Genomic DNA, 22,545 nt, shown 5'->3' with positions numbered 1-22,545 from the left:
ACCCACATTAAAAAAGCCTTTGCTTTGGAATCAAACCACCTTTCTGCACTGGTGAGCAGAGGGAATGTTATGTAGGAAAAGCTTCCTAGGAGAGCTCAAGGGAGTGAGCAGCAGAGTGGAAAAGGACAGAGGGCCAGCCTGGCAAGTTAGGAGCTGTTGTTACTTCTGTATGTCAGAATCCACTCACTTCAATTGTACGTGCTACGTTGTCCTGATGGAAAAATCATGTTTCACCAGTTCACAAGGCACTGTATATTTCGCTCTGTGGGGCCTTCAGGAATTAAATGTGCATCAATTTGAAAGGCTAAAAATCTAGGCTTGGGGAGATGGAGTGGCTTGCCCAGGAGTTACAGACAGGATCTGGACCTGATCAAAATGCTTGCCTGACTCAGTACTTTTTTTTTTCTCTCCTACAAAGCCCTCCTACCACTCCCTCTAAATCCAAGTGTTGTTAATGACACCTGCAGGATTAAGATGCCTGGAAGAGTGACACCGTTACGTTCTTTTCTTCCTCATGTGAAATAATACAAAGGCAGGATGGTGCTTTCCCAATCCTTGTTTTCTCCAAGGGGCCTGAAGTGAAGTGGTCTATTGTGGCATAGATCTGAAGATAAACAAAATGAGTTTGTGCGCATAGTAAAGCAGTGACATTGGTTTTAGATGTATGTGAGCTAACAGCTTAAAATATGATCCTGTTTAATACAATTAGTGCAAAAGCCTTATTTCTTCTCCTTAAGGGAGGCTTAGGAAAGGGCTTCATGATATGCCATGTTTATCCAATTACTCAGCCCAAGATGGGTCTTCAAAATTAAAATCAGAACACAAATATTCCATTGTAAATCATCCACTAAGGTTCAGATCAAATATTTTTCCCAATCAAGTAGGCTAAGCAAATGAAAACAGAGCACATGAACAAATACATTCATTTCTTTAGGAGGCATGGCTCCAGCAAGCCCCCATCTTGAGAGACGCAAGCTGTTTTTTCCTTCTCAGGATTCAATAAATCTTGGGTGGGTTTTAGGGTGAGCATGGGGAGCAGTGGACCCCTCAGTGGATAATAATGAGGAAGACCCCACAGGATGTTGAGAAGGTCAAGCCATGGAGGACCCCATGAAAAAGGGGTCTGAGAAATGCAGACCAGAAACTTCTGGTTATTGATATGTGCTTGGGGTAGGGTAGATGCAAAATAAGTATACAGGCTATGGGATACAATTATCATTGCCATGAATGGTAGCTATTTAACACCACCACCACCACCACCACCACCCCCCCGCCAGAATAAGCCATAGGAAATGGTAGGCTGCTGCTCTCCACACATGCACTGTCATCTGTATTGCACGTTTATTTTTGCTGCTAATTATGCTTGTCATTCACTTTTAATGACTTTAAGATTGTTCTGTATCATTACTTTCATTCCTCTAAATATGGGTACACAGGGAGATCTGATGTCTTAGTAAGGGGAAATTTCTGAACACATGTATAGAAGAGTGGTAGTGAGACGAAGGGAGCCTATACAATATCTTACGCAGTTGTATAGCAAGTACACTATACTGCGTCCATGTCCACCTAAATATTCACATTTCTATGAGATGATTAGAAATATGCGGGGTAGGGGTATGGATAAAATCTAGTGGAGACTTAAATCTTCCAATCCCATGCTACCCTTGGCACTGACACTCACCTACAGAATTGCAGAGCTGGAATTCCTGACAAAGGCAGACCTGAGTCTGACGCCTGACTCTGCTAGGCAGTAGTTCTGCCACTTCAGATGAGTTGCTTGAGCTCTCTGAATCACAATGGTCTTTATACAGTAAGGATTCTAATAGTGCCTACTTCATCGGATTGTTTGAGAAGTGAGATACTACACACAAAGAGCTTGTTTAGTTCAAGGTCTGACACACACAGGGAAAGCCCTAAAGGAGAGACAAGACTGACAAGCTAGAAATTAAATATCACTTTCTGTAAGCCCCTAAAGGGCCATATGTATTTCTTCAAAGCACTTCTGTCCTGAGTGTACAGGAGCTAAAGATCAACAACTACTGATGTATTAAACGACCAAAGTGTCTCTTGCGCATTCCTGCACAGCCTTGTCTTTTCACCAGACCACAGCACCTTCCAAAACAAACAGATCTAGTTGGCAGTACGTGTTCTCAATTTTGTTTCACAGGCAAGGCAGAGGGGAGAGGCACGCAGTCATAGTGGATGTTAATACTCTTGGTCTAGAACTTAAAATATGAGCAAGGCCATTCATGTAAGGAGACACTTTCATTTTAAACTATTTCTCTGATAAAATTACGTCCTGTCACTGTTGGGAGAGGCCCTCACTACTAGCATATTCATGACTCACACTGTTACCTAACATAGCTCAGAAGTTATTATTAGTTTATCGTATTTATTCATTCTTTTAGATTCCTTAAAGGGAGAAATGGTTCAGCATTGCTTGGAAATGTTTCCTCATGTATCTCTTTAGCAATGTTTACACTTCTTTCCCTCTACCTCTTTCTCTCTAACACCCGATCATCCATAGAGAGAAGCTCAGGAGATGTTTATATAAAGAGAACAAAGGTCTGAAGGATTATTAATAGTGAGACATAGCACGGGAGACAGAAAGTAATTAGAAGGAGAAGAGATCTCCTTAGTTGTCTCATTCCCATTGCATTACACTGAGCTGCCCGTGGATTGTTTTTCACCCTATCTGAACAAAGGAGAAGCAAAATTCATGTTTCAACTAAACAGCTCGCAAGCTGCTCAGGCCCAACCCCCAAGCACAGGTAATGTCTACAAGGCACCTAAAGGAGGTAAAGTAAATACAATGCGAACCACTGGATGCAATCCAGAGTCCAAGACTATCCTTATTCCCCTCACTGATCCTCCTCATTCTGTCTCCCTGCTTCACTCTTCCACTCTCTTACTTCCCATTTCTCTCCTGCTAAAAGATAACTGTTTCATCCCTCTAGATATGAAATTTGGGATTAGATTTTAAAAGGACACAATACTTAAGATATGTCATAAGTCAACAACGGTAATAACATACAAGTTACATGTAAGTACAGGACGGCGCTGTCAGACCCCAGGCTGTTGTCCACCTGCACGGTCACTCGGAAAATGCCCACATTCTGATAGACGTGTTTGATGCCGTCTTCCATGGAGCTCAGGTTGACGTAAGACACTGCAATACCATCACCGAAGTCCACTTGGATGAGCGTCCGCTGAACATCACCCTGAAAAACAGCCCAGCGTCAGAGGGAAGAGAATTAGTGCTTGGCTGCTCCTGCCATGGGGTTGAGGTTTGTCCTGGGACCCGGCTCAGTAATCCTAGCAGCTCCAACTCTCTCCTATAGCTGAAACAAAGTCTGTGTATGATACAATCCCTCTGACAGTCCCTGCCAGGGAAGAATTTGCAAAGCTGTATTCTCTCCAAACATGAAGAGCACCATATACCAAAGTCCCAGCATTTGGTTACCAACTTTATTTGACATTCAATTTTGCTACAGGCTTTGTTACTGTCTATCATTTCCATGATTAACAGGTATACACAGATGGCTTTAAAACTCCTATCTAAAGCAATTTACAGATTCGATGTATTCCCACTCAAAATACCAACAGTATTCTTTACAAAATTATTAAAAACAATCCTAACATTTGTATAGAACCACAAAAGTCCAACAATAGCTAAAGCGATGCTGAAGAAAATAAAGAAATAAATAAAGCTGGAGGCATCAAAATATCTTATTTCAAAGTTACAAAGCTATAGAAATAAAAACAGCATATAAATCAATGGAACAAAATAGAGAGCCCAGAAATTAATCCACATACATAGAGCCAATTGATTTTTGACAAATTTGCCAAGAACATACATTGGAGAAAGGACAGACTTCTCATTCAGTGGTGCTAATCTATTCAAGATTGATCAAATATCTAAATGAATGACTTGAAACTATGAAGTTGTTAGAGGAAAACACAGAGGGGTCACTTCAAGACATTGGTATAGGCGATGCTGTTTTGGTTAAGACCCCAAAAGTACAGGCAGCAAAAGCAAGACTAGGAAATGGAATAATATCAAATTCAGAAGGTTCTGCACAGCAAAAGAAATCATCAGTTGAGTACAGAGAGATCAAACGTAATGGCAGAAACTATTTGCCAGCTACTTTTCCAATAAGGATTCATATATCAGAAACTAAAAAAAAAATCAACAACACAAAAATAATCATTGCAGTTAAGAAATAGGGGAAAGGACCTGAACAGACAGTTTCAAAAGAAGAAATAAAATGGCCAATAAATATATGAAAAAATGCATAACATCTCTAGCCATCAGGGAAATGCAAATCAAAGCTACCACAAGATATCAAGCAATAACAATCAAGGCTCCCCAGGCTTGAATCCTGGCTTATCTTTAATAAGTTAGATGGCTTCATTCAAGTTATGTGGCCTCAATTACCAAATCAATGAAATGGATAAAATATTCTCTTACCATCTAAACTCAAAAGATTGCTACTTAAAAAAACACATGTAATAAGTCATCTATAAAATGCTACACAAAAATAAATGATGACAAAAACAATGCAGCTGTGAAAGACCTACAATGTTCATTTAAAATTTTCTCAGAATCTTATAATTCTATATTTCTCATGGGTAGGCAGGATATTAAGTGTACATTATAATCCGTAGGCTGTTGAAAACAAACAAAAACTAAATGCTGATGGAATGATAGATTTTATTTTTAAAGAACAAAATTGCTTAGCCCCAACTGAGAAAACCAACTTCCTTCACACATAGCCCACTTTGTGTGTGTGTATGTGTGTATGTGTGTGTGTGTATGTATGTGGCATGGACTTTGAGAATATTTCTCATTTTGGGGTCAAAACCTTTGAACTAGGAATGTATTTTCAATTAAGTAAGGTTCACTTTGTATCATATTTGTTGAAAAGGGTAAGTTTCAAATGCTGACATTTAAAAAATTAATTTACAAGGAAAGGAAAAAGCAGTTCAAATCTTACAAATCCATGTGACCTACTCCCTTGCTCCATGGCCATCTGAGTATTGTAGGAGGGAACACATGGCTGCTAGCTCTCAGTAAGCACACAGGCAGAATTCTCCCTTGGGCTGAAACAAAAAAACTCCATTAAAAACTACAAAACAAATATCCACAAGCCCAGACATTGTGCAATTATTTGAATTCCCTGCACTAATAAATATAAATGTCAACCAATCTTGCTTTCTTGTCCTTCATTTGGACAACCAAAGTGGACTGATCAATTTCTTTTTCTATTTCTGGTGAATTCCCTCTCCCATGGTCTCTGGCCTTCCAGCAGAGGTTCCAGGAAGTTACCCCTAAGGGTATAGAGGTAGAGCACAACTTTAGAAACAAGTGTCTGAGAGAAATACGATAGCTAGGTAGCTAGGTTTATTCATGGATTAAAAGAAGCCACACTGTGTCCAGTAGCCACAGAGAGGGGGCCAGGATGAGGGAAGATGGGGAACTATACAGCGGGCATCAGGCATGGGCCATCATTTGCAAGACAGGAGCCATATTCACACTTCACTCAATTCTGTTTCAGCCTTCACTAAAAGAGCAGTGACACACAGCTGGAAAGAGTACAACTTTGGCTGCCATTTCTCGAGTCTACCTTGTCCTTCATGTCTGGTATTCATAGTTTCCCTTACATTGGTCTGAATTTAGACCTCATGTCAGTTACATAAGACACCTCCCATATTCTGTCTGACTGTATGTTCTACCACCTGTCATGCTGGTCTTTGGATTTAACAGCATTCTTAATTGTCTATTCATAATAATGTCCTGTATGCATATAACAGGTGAAAGGAAGCAGATGTTTATTGTTTATACAAGTGCATCCATTACATTGAAGAATCAGGCACATATATAAGTGTGCGTATGCATTTATGTATTAGGCTTATCACACACCTGAGCACCTTGAAGTTAACAGTATTGGTTACTCCAGTTAAATATGAAGTCTCAGGCCCTCCTGATATGAAGACAAGTCCCTGGGTTTGGACTCTGCTCTAAGTGATATGAATGTCAGGGAGCCATGTCTGACAGCAGAAGGCAGGAGATCATATTGCTACTATTGTTGTTGTGCCCACTCAAATGGAATGAACTAGATCCCATGTGTATGTCTTCAAGAGCTCTCAGTAAGTGGTAACCCTAATACTATTGTGACTGTATCACTTTGTGACTTATCTGCCATCAGTCTCCAGGTTCCCCAGGAATCTAATTATCACTGATAGCAGAGATGTCAACCCCTTTCAGAGAATAAGAAACAGAGAATGGGCTGGTGCCATGGCTCAATAGGCTAATCCTCCGCCTGCAGCACTGGCACCCCGAGTTCTAGTCCCAGTCGGGGTGCTGGATTCTGTCCCTGTTGCTCCTCTTCCAGTCCAGCTCTCTGCTGTGGCCCGGGAGTGCAGTGGAGGATGGCCCAAGTCCTTGGGCCCTGCACCCTCATGGGAGACCAGGAGAAGCACCTGGCTCCTGGCTTCAGATCAATGCGGTGTGCCAGCTGCAGCGGCCACTGGGGGGTGAGCCAACAGAAAAGGAAGACCTTTCTCTCTGGCTCTCTCTCTCACTGTCCACTCTGCCTGTCCAAAAAATAAAAAAAAAAGAAAGAAAGAAAGAAAAGAAAAAGAAACAGAGAACAAGGCTGACATCCTATGTCCTTGATAACCAATGACCAAGCATGCTTGCCATATTTTAACTAGGTTTCTGGTCATTCATTGATTCACTCAACCAAGTGGCAGACATTGATTCAAGGTTTATACTGTGTCAGGTACTAAATGGGAAAATGTTGATGAGTAAATAATTAGTAAACAAACAAAGCAAATGTGGTCTAGGTTTCCATGAGCTTACAGACCACTAGGGAATCAGATGTTCTTTAAATAATCATATAAATAAGTTTAAATTTGTTTCATGAGAAAATATGAAGGAGAGGTGCATGGTGGTGTAATCTTGTGTAATAGAGCTGATGTGATTGGGAACTTCCGGGAAGGCTTCCCAAAGGAAGTGATGCCTGAGCCGAGAAGACTGGAAGGTGTGGAATAAGCAAAGCAGATGACGAAGATGAGTGGATGAGTCCAAGATAAAAGAATCCAGGTAATGGGGGACAGAGAAAAACAGATGTGTGCATGTCCCATGATGGAAAGGAGATGGTACAATTTAAAACATTGACGGTGACTAAAGAGAAAGAAATAGATAATACGAACATGTTATAAAATGACATTAGAGAGAAGAAGAAAAAAAAAACACATTTTGGTCTTGTAGGTTAAGTTCCAGATTTTGGTTTTACTCCTAATAGCAACAAGTAAGCATTGAAGTATTTTATGCAGGAGATTGGGCAAAGATGGCACGACAGCATTTAAATCCAAAATGATCACTCTGGCTACCATATAGACCATGAATTAGAAGGGGGCTCTAAACTAAATATGTTGGAAAGGCAATAAGGAAGTATTCCAGGCAGAAGATTGAAAAAACAGCTACAACAGGAAATTACATGTGCCTTCCCATCAAAATGAACTCACAGTTTATTGGTTTTGAAATCGGTGAATCTGAGCTTTTGATAACAGCAGCTTTTTAGAAACTTCTTTTTAAAATGCCACAGCCCAACGATCATCTAAGCCCTGTCGGCTGTTTCAGTGCCTCTGAGGCAGATGTTCAGTCCCATTTCAGTCTAAGATGCTGAAATCTGAAGCTGGGCTGTGGGGAAGGTGGAGGCCCTCTAGTTCTGACAGCTGAACATTAGATTTTTCTTTTGGCTGGATTCACCTGAAGATGAATGAAGTACAGCACAAGCTGATGAATATTCTTACTCAATTTTAAATCAAGGTAAAGCTTAGTAGGATGCTTCAGGACTCCAAATGCTAAGGGTGAATTAATAGAAATGAAAAACTAAACTCACTGTTAGTTGACTGAAACAAAATCACAAACAAAAATTCCATGGCACACAGAATCAATGTTAGCTAGCTTCTCTAGGAAAATGAACTTCTGGGTAAGTCTAGGGTAGTTTGTTGTAAACTCTTAAGGGCTGTTTTGTAATGACTTTTGTGTCCTGGGTGCCTGCAGATAATTCCTTTTAGTTTAATATATTTTGGGTATTGTGAGTTTCGAATGTGTCTGCTCATCAAAATATTTTCTTGTATCTTTTATGTCTACTGAGATAACTGGGAGATAGGAAGGAAAGATGTTTCTATTTGATATACCTGAAACACCAGGGTAAACAGAGGCTGAATCAGGTGCCTAAAGTCATGCTGCTAGTTACAGACTTATGAAATGGTTTACGATTATTTATGAGTTAACTTTATTCAACTCTACTCAGTCCCTGTTGAGTTTCCATAACTTCCATAACTAAAAGTTACTTATAATATTTTTCAGAGTGAGAGAAAAGTTGCAGAAAAGTCAAGGCATCACTGTCCTTCCCTGCTTGACTCCACTCCAGTTTCACCTCTGTAAACTATTTTTTAAAAAAGATTTATTTGAGCGGCAGAGTTACAGAGAGAGGAAGAGGCAGACAAAGAAGTCTTTCATCCACTGGTTCACTTTCCAAGTGGCTGAAATGGCCAGAGCTGGGCTGATCCAAAGCCAGGTGTCAGGAGCTTCTTCCAGATCTCCCACATGAGTGCAGGGGTCCAAGCACTTGGGCCATCTTCCATGGCTTTCCCAGGCCACAAGCAGAGAGCTGGATCAGAAGAGGAATAGCCCAGACATGAACCAGCACCCATATGGGATGCTGGCGCCACAGGTGGAGGCTTAGCCTACTGCTGGCCCCCACCCTCTGTAAACATTTTTAGTGAGATCCTTATATTGAAAGATGAGTGGGCAGGAACTTCCCACTTCACCTCTGTACTGTCTGCCCTCGGGTTAGGCATTCTCATACTTAAGCCATTCTCACAGAGAACATGAGAGATGATCAGTATTCATAATCCGTAGTCAGGAAAACCACGTGCTTAATTGTGGGTTACTGCAATTTAACACATCAAAATTCATCTCTTTAAACTGAACTCAAACTGGCAAACATCTACGCTATCATGTAAAATTCCTCAGATGTAGCGTCCTTTAGACATATGTACTCACAGAGACAAGACTGAGAATACCAGCTCCAAACAAGTGCCTGGGAAAGTCACAAAAACCACATGAAATCCATATACAGAGTCTCCAAGGGGGCCACTGACTTCTGTAATAGAAAAACTAATCCATCAAATGGCCACAATGAAGCCAAGATTAACCTCAGCGATGAAAGGTGTGTGAACCTATCAGTTCCTGTAACATGGGTTCAGAGATGAACTGGGAAATAAATGCTCCAGGAACTCAGTCCTGGCAGTCTCCGTCCAGGAACGAGACTCCAAGACGCCCCTGATAGCGTCAGAGGCCCACCACAGACAGAAACCAGGCTCTTCTGTCACATCCCGGGCTGTGCCAAGTTCCACAGTGAGTCTGACTTAGGCTTCGTCGACATTTTGTCTTGGAAAGGAGCTTACGGGTCATGCAGCAAAAACTACATTGTAGGGAAATTACTAATATAACCCATTTTCATTAATAGCACACAAGTCCGTATGTGTGTGTATGGGTATGGAGAAGTGTGGGGTCAATGCAGCCCAGGCTGTTAACATGGGATACCCTGGGGGGTGCAGTGGAGTCAGGGACAGGAAGAGACCAGCAGGATGGAGACAGGGAGAGCACATGAGGGAAGTGAGGAGTTCACCAAACATACAAGGGAGCTGGAGTGCCTTGAAACACAAGAACTATCGCAAAATGAGAGTCCGGTCTGTTAAAATGTGATAAGGGGCCTGAAACAGAAATTGGAATTCTACCCCAACGCAAACATCTGCTGCTTCAGTGAGATCTCCTGCTTATCTTACTCAGGTTTCTTACATCTCTGGGAAAGAGACCTTTACATTCGCCACATAGGTAAACACAGAGGACTGGCCTGGGAAATCAATTCTTCCAGAAAGATCCAAGAAAATTTTCCTTGTTTTTCTTATTTTTTTCCTCCACAAAGGCCTAAATGTAAAGTAGTTTCTTTTACATAAATGTCAAATAAAGTTTTTATTGAGTAACATATGTTATAATATAGAAATCATTAAATATATAACTTGCTTTTTATAAAATGAACACATTCATTAGCCACCAGCCATCTCAAGGAACTGAAAATTCTTGTATCCCTGAAATCCCATTACTCGCTCTCATGAGGTAACAATTATTCTACCTTCTGTCACCATAAATTACTTTCACCTATTTTTGCAGTTTAGTTAAATGCATATTTACCAATTTAGTTAAATGCATATTATCAATTTTTTCAGTCTGAAAATATATATGCATACACACAAATATTTTAAGCCCTAATTATATGTTACATTTTCATATATATACATATATATTAAAAAGTTTAATAAGTTAGGCATAGTAGAAATTAATAATAAAAAATATTCTGTGATAAAATTTATTTAAAATTTTTATTTCTGGATTTTTTTTTTCATTTAGTGTTTGCTTAGCTGACTATCGGTAACTGACACTGTAGTAGAAGAAACAGCAGCTAAGGCAGACTTCCTAGATACATTGAGAAGTGGAAGGCAGTGAAGCATCGGTTGTACAGATATTTGGCTACAGTAGTTAATGTCAAATGTCAAATCAGTACCAATCAATGTATACTCCAAACAGCAGTGTATGAAGGACCAGTTGCTGCACATTATCAATACTTGATATTCTTTTGTTTTCAATATAGATCTTCTTGTAGTACACAGTAATAGCATACAGTTTTAAGTCATATTCTATTGATAAGTAGTGATAAAAATTTTTAAAAATGCTTATTGTTGGCTGGCGCTGCGGCTCAATAGGCTAATCCTCCGCCTTCGGCGCCGGCACCCCAGGTTCTAGTTCCGGTCAGGGTGCCGGATTCTGTCCCGGTTGCTCCTCTTCCAGGCCAGCTCTCTGCTGTGGCCCGGGAGTGCAGTGGAGGATGGCCCAAGTGCTTGGGCCCTGCACTCGCATGGGAGACCAGGAGAAGCACCTGGCTCCTGGCTTCGGATCAGCACGGTGCACCGGCCAACAGCGCACCAGCCGCAGCGGCCATTGTGGGGTGAACCAACGGCAAAAGGAAGACCTTTCTCTCTGTCTCTCTCTCTCACTGTCCACGGTGCAGCTGGCCGTGGTGGCCATTTGGGGGATGAACCAACGGAAGGAAGGCCTTTCTCTCTGTCTCTCTCTCTCTCTCACTGTATAACTCTGCCTGTCAAAAAAAAAATCACCCAAAAGGTAAAATACTCAACTATGTAATAAGAAAAAAAGAATGCTTTTTTAAAGAGTAGTAGGAAGATTAGGAATAAACCTACACAACCATTTTTTCCTGGTAGCAAAATATGTACTAGCTTTGTTAAAAGAGAGAAAAGGCATGATACATTCATTGGAAAAATAAACAAGTGCAGAAAATGATAAAAAAATAAAACCATCAATAATTTTCTTGTCCAGCAATTTAATTTTTAGTAGATTGATCAACACGATCTTAATAAGAATGCACACGGACACATACACACTGTCGCCTCCACTACCATCACAACACTGGGATCACTGCCTTGTTGTAGCACTTTGCTGCCAACGTTTTCAATACCTTTCAAAAATTTTATACCTAGCATCACTTGGTAGACTTGTCCAAGTCATTCAACCCCTTGTTAGAAATGGATATATGATCTCTTGCCTTAGATGGCTATGTCATCCCCTTTACAAATTTTTAGGCTGTTGAAAATCTAAGGGATTTCACAGAAGTCTGTTGAGGTGCTCTATGAAGAAGAGGTACCCGAAAAAAAAGCCAGGCAGTCACCTGGGGGTATGAGGCCCAGTTATATGTTTTTGGAAATACATTGTACACCTGGATCTCAATTTCTTTACCAGTAAATTAAAGGTGGGCAGACCTGGTGATGCCAATTGTTACTTCTAGTTCAGAGCATGGTATTTTTATGATTCTATTAAACATGTCATTGGTATTATTGAACATCCATGCATACGTACTCAATACGTTTGGCCTGTGGAAATATTTCAGCTCTCAGGAGAGGATACAGCATTCATTCAAGTGCAGCTGTCTCCTAATGGAGACTTCTTATTGCACTTTAGTGGTGGATGAGGTCGAGGACTGAGCTGCTCAAGCAGAGAGTCACGGAATAACATAAGATAAAATGAAAAACCAGAAGCCTGAGGAAGTTCCTGGGGCAAGGATTGCACGGTATAGGGAAGCCCTGATTCAGAGGTGGTGGCTGCTCATGCAGGTGACGTGCGACATTAGTACTGAAGGGCCTGGAGCAAGCATGTTAAGAATGAAAACCAAACTGGAAGACTATTGCATTGCTGTAGGGCTTGGGATGCTCACTGGTCTGGAATTCTCAGTAATGAGCCATACATCTCACTTTGATTTTTGAGGCAGATCAAAGTTCTTGAAAAACACCTTTTTTTTTTTTCTAAGACCCTGAAGAACAGCAAAACCCAAGGTAAGCAGACCAGTTTTGAGAGGGAAGTGCAGGCTTAGAAAGAGTTGCTAAGAAATCCAATTTGAGCTTCAGACACTAGACCTCAGGCTAAAGACAACCTATATTGCTGCCTCATTTCCTATTTCCTTTTTAACCTCAAGCAACAAGGAAAAGGAAATGAAGTGTCTCAATTACCTTGTTAGAGTAGAAGAGAATAAAGCAATGGAGTAAGGGATGATACAGGAGAAAGGCTCTTAAATCTCCATAGTTCCTTGAAATCAGCCTCTAGTCCTCTGTTTGGAAGGAGAAACAGCTGAGGCCTCTGGTCAGAACTGAGCTGGCTCGGAACCTGATCCCTGCCTCAAAGTAACACTGCCCACCTAGTCTTTGTTCCATCCTTCAGGAGCCACAGTCTTTTCTCCAGGTGAAAAAGTAGGTCAAATTCTGTCACGAATTCAAACGAAGAAGTGACTCACAGAAAGAGGTACCAAAGGCCCTCTTCTGTACCATCTGACACCAGCCTCCTGCAATATTTATGAAGTGTTATTACGCTGTAGGCACTTTTATGCTTCCTTAAGTCTTTCAATGTATGTGAAATTACAGATCACTGAAATCCATCTAATGAGGATGCGACTCTCACATTTTGGAGTTAAATCTCCCGAAAGTTATAATCATGAATTCTCCTTATTAACTTCCAGTCTTTGTATGTAAATTGAAGCATTAAAAATGAGATACAGATCAAAGTTTTAATTTTAGTCCCATGCCTCAGATTTAATTTAAAAGTCTTAAATTATGCAGAGAATTGCATCTCTTTCTTCTTACAGCTGTTTAAAACAGATTTAATTATCTTCTGTAACATGCAGACACTACTTATGCTAGCAGTTCTCTCAGATAAATGCCTTTCAAATTGGTTTTGTTGAGTTCTTAAGACCAACGAGGGCCTTCTGTATCCATCTTATGCCTTGAGGCTCTTACACTGGACTTCTCTAGGAAACTTCTCTAGGAAGCTGAATTATTATGTTGAAAGTTTATAGGCTCATTAGGGGCTCATTAGTGCTCATTAGGGCACGCATCTTGAGAGTATCCAGAACAAAAGATGCTACTCCTCATTGTAGGGTTGGGTCTCAGGGCAAAACACCTTCAGTTAGCTCCCTAAAATTCAGGTGTAGATGAAAAATGGTTTCTTAGACACAACTTCCTGGACTCTTCACTCCCCTCTTGGTTGGTATCTGGATCAGTTGTTCTTTATTGTTAAGGAAACAATGATGTAGAGGGCATTGTCTATGCATGTGTGCATGTTCTTGAATTTGTGATAGAGATCTAGCGTGGAAACAAGACTGATCCTTTGCCTTGTTACTTCTAATAAAGTTTCTTTCGTGAGCATATACTTGGAAAGAATCTGCAAAGCAGCAGGGATAGAATTTCTGCAATGGAATTTCATCAGTGTCACCATAGTTGTGTGGTTCTCTCAGTAACACATCAGGTAAAGAATTCTATGAGCCTCTAGAGGAGTTGTGTTATGAATTCATGTTTCTCACGTTGATTTTGAAGTGACTTCATACAGTCCATTTCTTGGGTATGTTATACTACTAGAGGCATGTGAAACTATGAGCTAACTTCAGTGTACCTAGCATCTGATTTACTTCTGTCTTTTCCTTTGCTTTGTTTTCATTGATATTTTTTGTCTTAGAATTAGGACTTGTACTAGTAAAGGAAGAGACCAAGATTTCAGATACAGACTTCTAACACCTTTTGGATGTTATTTTAACTTTTAAGGTTTTGGGCTTTTAAGTGGGCTTTTAGTTCTATACTCTTAGAGAAAGCTTAACTAAATCCACATACATCTATTGAGTTTCTATCAATATGTTAGGCACATTTATCAGAGATGCTAAAGCTGCAACCGGGAGTGCATGATTCCATTAGTGATAATTACAGATTATTGGGAGATGTCTCAAGATATTAATTGCAATATAATGAATTGGTTTTTACTTTTTAATGTTCAGTGAATACAAATTTTTCATACTGTCTATGTGGTTATATTTTTACTTAAAACTCAATATAGTAGAGGTACTATTTAACTTAAAATGTTTTCTCACAAAATAAAGTGTGTCAACTTGTGAATGATAGCTGCATAATAAAAAATGGACACTAGGTAAAATATTAGTTAAAGAACAAATAAATACACAAACACACACACACACACACACACCCCTCTAATTATTTCACAAGGCAGTTTATTCTTTAGGTCTCTAAGGCTTTAGCTGATATGCACAGGAGATGGAACTACACGAAGGGGTTTGTGTATAAGTAACTGAGAAAAAAAAGGTAGGATTTCATCAGTTCCTCACCCAATCCAGCCCCACAGATTGAAGAATAGACGAATCAGTCATGGATCAGAGGCACAAGGATTTGGTTTCCAAATGACAAAATACAAATATACATTAGCTATAAGAATCTTTTGCCCACTTCTACCTTAAGCACACTATGGTATCATATCAGAGGAAAACAGGGACCTCTGGGTACCTTTGGCATCTGGGACTTGCTCTATTGCAGGTATCAGAAGCATGTTATAATATTCTATGAAAAATTGGTCACAGGTATGCATTAAGAGTCAGACATTTATTTCCAAAGTAAGTTTAGGAGCATCAAATTCAAGTGATGAGTACACTTGAAGATGTCATGAAAGATACAGAAATTAAATATGAGTTCTTTTTTTTTTGCTTTGGGTTTGGATTTATTTACTTTTAAAAATTATCACACTCTAATTGATACCCAAACTGCTGGAGAAATTTGGCAAACTATATACAAATTCTATATTCCTTGGGTGCTGCATTCATTCTCCAAGTTTTGTAATATCATTTAGCATGAGTAAAACAATGTCAGAGTTGGCATTCAATAAAGGCACAGTTTTTGCAAAGAGGGGGAAACCCTAAAGAGGATTTAGCATCTCTCTTCTCCGAAAATTTTTTTGAAACAAACTGATGCCAAGCCATAAATATTCTCAGAAAATCCAGAAGGAAAATGTTGGTAGAGTTATTGATGAGTGTCTAACACAGAAGCAGCCTTAGTGAAAACTGGCATAGGCATAGCTGAATTTGCCTTTTCTTTCCATTCCTTAATATCACTAGATGCTCTTCGCTAAGGGTTTTTATGGCAGTTTAGAAACTACATTTGGTTTCTTCCAAGAACTTGATGCTTGTGACCACAAAAAGCAACAGAAAATCAAGATGCCACAGAGTCAGGATTTGACTCCTGGCTCTATTAATTAGTAGCTGTGTGGCCAAGGATGAGTCGCTTTGCATTCATGTATCTCAATTGTGTCATCTCTGAAATGACAATCATGACAACACTTATTGGCCGACGGTTGCTGTGACATCTAAATGAGATAATGCAAGTAAAGCCTTACAGATTGAAACAGGATGCTCAATGAATGTTAGATATCTGAATAGTTGCTATCATTGAGTAAACTGTCAATGCTCCCCAGCTTCTAAGTGTGACTCTACAACTATTTATTCTGCTTCGTTTATCACATGTACTGCCCATGCCTATGTGTATAATCCTAAGAGCAGCAGAGAGACTTGTTTCTGCAAGAAGTCTGAATCAGTAGCACAGACTCCCACAGTCAAATGTGGTGTCCCCAGAGTCTGCTCCTATGAGGAAGATTCTTTGATTTGGCTCTCTGCACCAGGAGACAAGGGACTCCACAGACCATATCTGACAGCTGAAGGCAGCACATTTTATCCCTGCTGTTGTAACTTTGTCCACCCAACTGGAATGAACAGGCTTATTATTTGTGTTTACCTTCTTGAGCGTAGAAGTCACGAATTTACACGTCTTTGAACCAGATTCCCCCAATCTGTTCCCACACTCCCTCAACCCAGTATGAGATGCCTGATAATGGTTGTTACATGGAAAGCATGGCCCATGTCCCTGGTGCTTGTCCTGCATTATCTGTGCAAAAACTGGAGCTGATGAGGAGTCAGCGTTCTAATATCAGATCTTGCTCTATTGTGTTCTTAGAAATGAAACAATAACCTGGTCTCTGCCTCAGTACAAACACCTGCTGCTTCAGAAGATGATATTCAGGAAAGGACTCAGGATGACCATACAGCGCAGTCTAGGGTTTCCTGCCTCTTCCACCAAGTTGCTCCAAAGCAGCTATGTCTACAGGTCAGCCTGAGGAAGAGCATCAGAAGTGGTGGGAGAGAAGTAGGAACATGGCGGGACATTTGTAACAGACACAGTAGCTTAGAGGGAGGAGAAAGGGGAATGAACTCTGACAAAGGCCCTGGGGGCAGAGGATTCCCTGTTGCCAGGGAGAGGGTGAATAGGAAAGAGCCCATCTGATCGATCTGTTGTCTCGGTGATCCTCTATCATGGACCAGCATCCGAGTGAGCAGTGCTCCCTCAAACACTCTGGGCTCCCAGACTTCAGCGGAGGAACCCACATGGTTCCCTCTTCCACTCCTCAGAGCAGGGACTTGGTGGGCGAGGCATCATCTGGAGAGGGTAGTCGCTCACTAGAAGTTCTTATCGATCCTCTTTAAAGGGGCTCTGCAGATGTTCCTACATGCCAGCAAGACAGAGTGAGCCTCCGGGGTTCAGCTGGGCCCAGCAGGGTAGCAGCATCCCTGGAGCCAGTCCCACACAGCACTCTGTGTTGTGGGTGAACAGTGTGGGCAAGGCTGCTGGGGCAGCCCCTAGTACTCTGGAAATAAGGAGGCATGCTCTGTCAGAATCGAGAGCTAAGCTCTTTCCCATTACCTCCTCTCTCTACTGCCACTCTTTTTTGAAAGTTTCTATTAATTTAATAATTTATGAAAGATTCAGATAGAGAAAGAATGAGAGAGAGTGAGTGAGAGCTCCCATATGCTAGCGCCCTCACTCAAATTCCTGTAATGGCTGAGACTGGGATGGGCCAGAGATGGGAGCTGGCTCTCATAGAGGTATAGGAACCCAGTAACTTGAGCCATTGCTGCTACTTCCCATGGTCTGTATTGGTAGGAAACTAGAGTAAAAGGAACCAGAGCAGGACTCTGATGTGAGGTGTGGGTGTTTTAACCACTGTCTTAGGGGCCAGTTTTGTGGCGCAGTGGGTTAAAGTCCTTGCCTGAAGCGCCAGCATCCCATATGGGCACTGCTTCTAGTCTCAGTTGCTTTTCCTCTGATCCAGCTCTCTGCTATGGCCTGGGAAAGCAGCAGAAGATGGCCCAAGTCCTTGGGCCCCTGCACCCACCTGGGAGACCAGGAAGAAGCTCCTGGCTTCGGATCAGCACAGCTCCAGCCGTTGTAGCCATCTGGGGAGTGAACCAGCAGATGGAAGACCCTCTCTCTGTCTCTACCTCTCTCTGTAACTCTGTCTTTCAAATAATTAAAATGAATCTGTAAAATAAAATCTATAAAATAAATCTATAAAAATCTTAAAGCTATGGTAAACATCTGTCCCCATCTTGTCATTTTTAACACACAAAATGCTGGAGATTTTTATGGAGATTGCATTGAATTTAAGATCAATATGGAAAAAAACATATTTTCATAATATTGAGTCTTCCAATTCATAATCACAGTATACCCCTTATTCATTCATTTATCTTCAAATTTCTTTTTTAATTTATCCACTTAAAATATTGTAGTTTTTTGAAAACAAGTTGATTTAACAGAAAATATTTGATTTTGCTGTAATTTTAAGTTATATACACATATGTACACGAGCATATACATACATGTATATATGAATATATACATATATTTTCTATTTGCATTTAAAATTTTTAAGTCCACATATCCAGATTTACTCTAATTCTAAAGCAAATAAAATGTGTTGTAGATGAATTAATACTGAAAATCATACCAAAAAATACAATATAAAGTTTAGGAACAAATCCACACACATATGGCTAACTGATTTAGGACAAAGTTTCACAGTAATTCATTGTGAAAGAAAGGTTTTTGATTATGTTGGGCCAACAGGATAGATGTGTAGAAAAATATACAAATGTTAGATTGTCCCTGAGAACTTTCTTAAAGATGAATCACATTCATGTAAAAACTAAAGGGAAAATTTGTGGCATGACATGTTCATGATCTAGAGTTAGACACAGGCATTTTTTTTTGACAGGTAGAGTTAGTGAGAGAGACAGAGAGAAAGGTCTTTCTTCCATTGGTTCACTCTCCAAATGGCCGCTACGGCCGGTGCTGCGCCAATCTGAAGCCAGGAGCCAGGTGCTTCCTCCTCGTCTCCCACGCGGGTGCAGGGGCCCAAGCACTTGGGCCATCCTCCACTGCCTTTCCGGGCCACAGCAGAGAGCTGGACTGGAAGAGGAGCAACTGGGACTAGAACCAGGTGCCCAAATGAGATACCAGAGCTGCAGGTGGAGGATTAACCAAGTGAGCCACGGCGCCGGCCCCAGACACAGACTTCTTAAGCAAAAATCACTAGTTTATGAAATGTAATTACTGACAGTATGTGAGTTTACAGTCACCATTCTAGTATTTGTTTTTTATTTATCTAGCTATACTATGTTTCTTTCTCCCTTTTTCTTGCCTTATTTTGGATTAATAAAAGACTTCTTTTGTTTTTGGAAAAAAAAAGGTGAAGAAATCTTTACCTATTTACTTTATTCCAATTTCCCTTTCAGATGAATAGCTTGATAATTAAGCATTCTGCTATTACTCTGCTAGTTTTTGCTCTAAATATTAAAGTACGTATCATAGATATGTTGGAGTCTAATAAAATTAATACTTTTAATTCTTCACAAACATTTCATTGGACTTAAACTACCTTAACTCTCTTTAACTTCCTCCACATACTATGGTCTTATTGTTTTTTTTCTTTAGTTTTTTTTTTAGTAAATATAAATTTCCAAAAAACAGTTTATGGATTACAATGGCTTCCCCCCCCCCCATAATTGCCCTCCCACTCACACACCACCATCTCCCGCTCCCTCTCCCATTCCATTCACATCAAGATTCATTTTCAATTATCTTTATATACAGAAGATCAATTTAGTATATATTAAGTAAAGATTTCATCAGTCTGCACCTACACAGAAACACAAGGTGTAAAAATACTGTTTCAGTACTAGTTATAGCATTACTTCACATTGGACAACACATTAAGGACAGATCCCACATGAGAAGTAAGTACACAGTGACTCCTGTTGTTGACTTAACAATTTGACACTCTTGTTTATGGCGTCAGTAATCTTCCTAGGCTCTAGTCATGAGTTGCCAAGGTTATGGAAGCCTTTTGAGTTCACCGACTTTGATCTTATTCCGACAGAGTCATAGTCAAAAGTGGAAGTTCTCTCCTCCCTTCAGAGAAAGGAACCTCCTTCTTTGATGGGCCCGTTCTTTCCACTGGGATCTCACTCACAGAGATCTTTCATTTAGGTCTTATTTTTTTCTTTCTTTTTTTTTTTCCAGAGTGTCTTTGCTTTCCATGCCTAAAATACTCTCATGGGCTCTTGAGCCAGACCCAAATGCCTTAAGGGCTGATTCTGAGGCCAGAGTGTTGTTTAGGACATCTGCCATTCTATGAGTCTGCTGTGTATGCCGCTTCCCATGATGGATCGTTCTCTCCCTTTTTGATTCTATCAGTTAGTATTAGCAGACACTAGTTTTGTTTGTGTGATCCCTTTGATTCTTAGACCTATCAGTGTGATCAATTGTGAACTAAAATTGATCACTTGGACTAGTGAGATGGCATTGGTACATGCCACCTTGATGGGATTGCATTGGAATCCCCTGGCACGTTTCTAACTCCACCATTTGGGGCAAGTCCGATTGAGCATGTCCCAAATTGTACATCTCCTCCCTCTCTTATTCCCACTCCATATTCAACAGTGATCACTTTTCAGTTAAAATTTAAACACCTGAGAATAATTGTGTGTTAATTACAGAGTTCAACCAACAGTACTAGAACAAAACAAAAAAATACTAAAATGGATAAAGTATTACATTGTACATCAACAGTCAGCACCAGAGATGATCAAATCACTGTTTCTCATAGTGTCCATTTCACTTCCACAGGTTTCCCCTTTAGTGCTCAGTTAGTTGTCGCTGATCAGGGAAAACATATGATATTTGTCAATTTGGGACTGGCTTAATTCACTCAGCATAATGTTTTCCAGATTCCTCCATCTTGCTGCAAATGACCGGATTTCATTGTTTATGACTGCTGTATAGTATTCTATAGAGTACATGTCCTATAATTTCTTTATCCAGTCTACTGTTGATGGGCATTTGGGTTGGTTCCAGGTCTTAGCTATTGTGAATTAAGCTGCAATAAATATTAATGTGCAGATGGCTTTTTGTTTGCCAGTTTAATTTCCCTTGGGTAAATTCCAAGGAGTGGGATGGCTGGGTTGTATGGTAGGGTTATATTCAGGTTTCTGAGGAATCTCCAGACTGACTTCCATAGTGGCTTAACCAGTTTGCATTCCCACCAACAGTAGGTTAGTGTCCCTTTTTCCCCACATCCTCTCCAGCATCTATTGTTGGTAGATTTCTGAATGTGAGCCATTCTCACCGGGGTGAGGTGAAACCTCATTGTGGTTTTGATTTGCATTTCCCTGATTGCTAGTGATCTTGAACATTTTTTCATGTGTCTGTTGGGCATTTGGATTTCCTCTTTTGAAAAATGTCTATAGAGGTCATTGGCCCATCACTTAAGTGGGTTGCTTGCTTTGATGTTGTGGAGTCTCTTGATTTCTTTGTAGATTCTGGTTATCAACCCTTTATCTGTTGCATAGTTTGCAAATATTTTTCCCATTCTGTCGGTTGGGTTGCCTCTTCACTTTCCTGACTGTTTCTTTTGAAGTACAGAAACTTCTCAATTTGATGCAATCCCAAATGTTAATTTTGGCTTTGGCTGCCTATGCTTCTGGGGTCTTTTCCAATAAATCTTTGCGGGTACCTATATCTTGCAGGGTTTCTCCAATGCTCTCTAATAATTTGATGGTGTTGGGTCATAGATTTAAGTCTTTAATCCACGTTGAGTGAATTTTTGTGTAAGGTGAAAGCTTGGGGTCTTGCTTCATGCTTCTGCACGTGGAAATCCAGTTTTCCCAGCACCACTTATTGAATAGTCTGTCCTTACTCCAGGGATTGGTTTTGTATCCTTGATCAAATATGAGTTGGCTGTAAATGTTTGGATTGATTTCTGGTGTTTCTATTCTGTTCCATTGGTCTATCCATTTGTTTCTGTACCAGTACCATGCTGTTTTGATAACAACTGCCCTGTAGTATACCCTGAAATCTGGTATTGTGATGGCTCTGGCTTTGTTTTTGTTGTACAAGATTGCTTTATCTATTCGAGGTCTCCTGTGTCTACATATGAATTTTAGCATCATTTTTTTCCAGATCTGAGAAGAATGTCTTCAGTATCTTGATTGGTATTGCACTGAATCTATACATTGCTTTTGGGAGAATGGACATTTTTATGATATTGATTCTTCCAATCCATGAGCATGGAAGATTTTTCCATTTTTTGGTATCCTCTTTTATTTCTTTCTTTAAGGTTTTGTAATTTTCATCGTAGAGATCTTTAATGTCCTTGGTTAAGTTTATTCCAAGGTATCTGATTGTTTTTGTAGCTATTGTGAATGGGATTGACCTTTGAAGTTCTTCCTCAGCTGTGGCATTGTCTGTATATACAAAGGCTGTTGATTTTTGTGCACTGATTTTATATGCTGCTACTTTGCCAAACTCTTCTATGAGTTCCAATAGTCTCTTAGTAGAGTTTTTTGGATTCCCTAAATAAAGAATCATATCATCTGCAAAGAGGGATAGTTTGAGTTCATCCTTCCCGATTTGTATCCCTTTAATTTCTTTTTCTTGCCGATTAGCTCTGGCTAAAACTCCAGAACTATACTGAATAGCAGTGGTGAGAGTGGGCATCCCTGTCTGGTACCAGATCTCAGTGGAAATGCTTCCAACTTTTCCCCATTCAATACGATGTTGGCCATGGGTTTTTCATATATTGCTTTGATTATATTGAGGAATGTTCCTTCCATACCCAGTGTGCTTAGAATTTTCATCACGAAATGGTGTTGTATTTTATCAAATGCTTTCTCTGCATCT

The 22,545-nt window shown here is 40.2% G+C and overlaps 1 protein-coding gene across 4 annotated transcripts in view; it reads right to left on the bottom strand.

Annotated features, from left to right (window-relative positions):
- SORCS1 (sortilin related VPS10 domain containing receptor 1) overlaps positions 1-22,545 on the bottom strand; it is a 572,961-nt gene that overhangs the window by 46,767 nt on the left and 503,649 nt on the right. For all 4 annotated transcript variants that reach the window (XM_062214029.1, XM_062214026.1, XM_062214027.1 and 1 more), the window contains exon 19: positions 3,035-3,221. In XM_062214029.1, coding sequence (XP_062070013.1) covers positions 3,035-3,221 — 187 coding nt within the window. The remainder of the gene's footprint in view (positions 1-3,034; positions 3,222-22,545) is intronic.

The sequence above is a fragment of the Lepus europaeus genome, chromosome 17 (assembly GCF_033115175.1).
Source record: "Lepus europaeus isolate LE1 chromosome 17, mLepTim1.pri, whole genome shotgun sequence".
NCBI lineage: Eukaryota > Metazoa > Chordata > Mammalia > Lagomorpha > Leporidae > Lepus > Lepus europaeus.
This window is presented reverse-complemented; position numbering and strand designations above follow the sequence as displayed.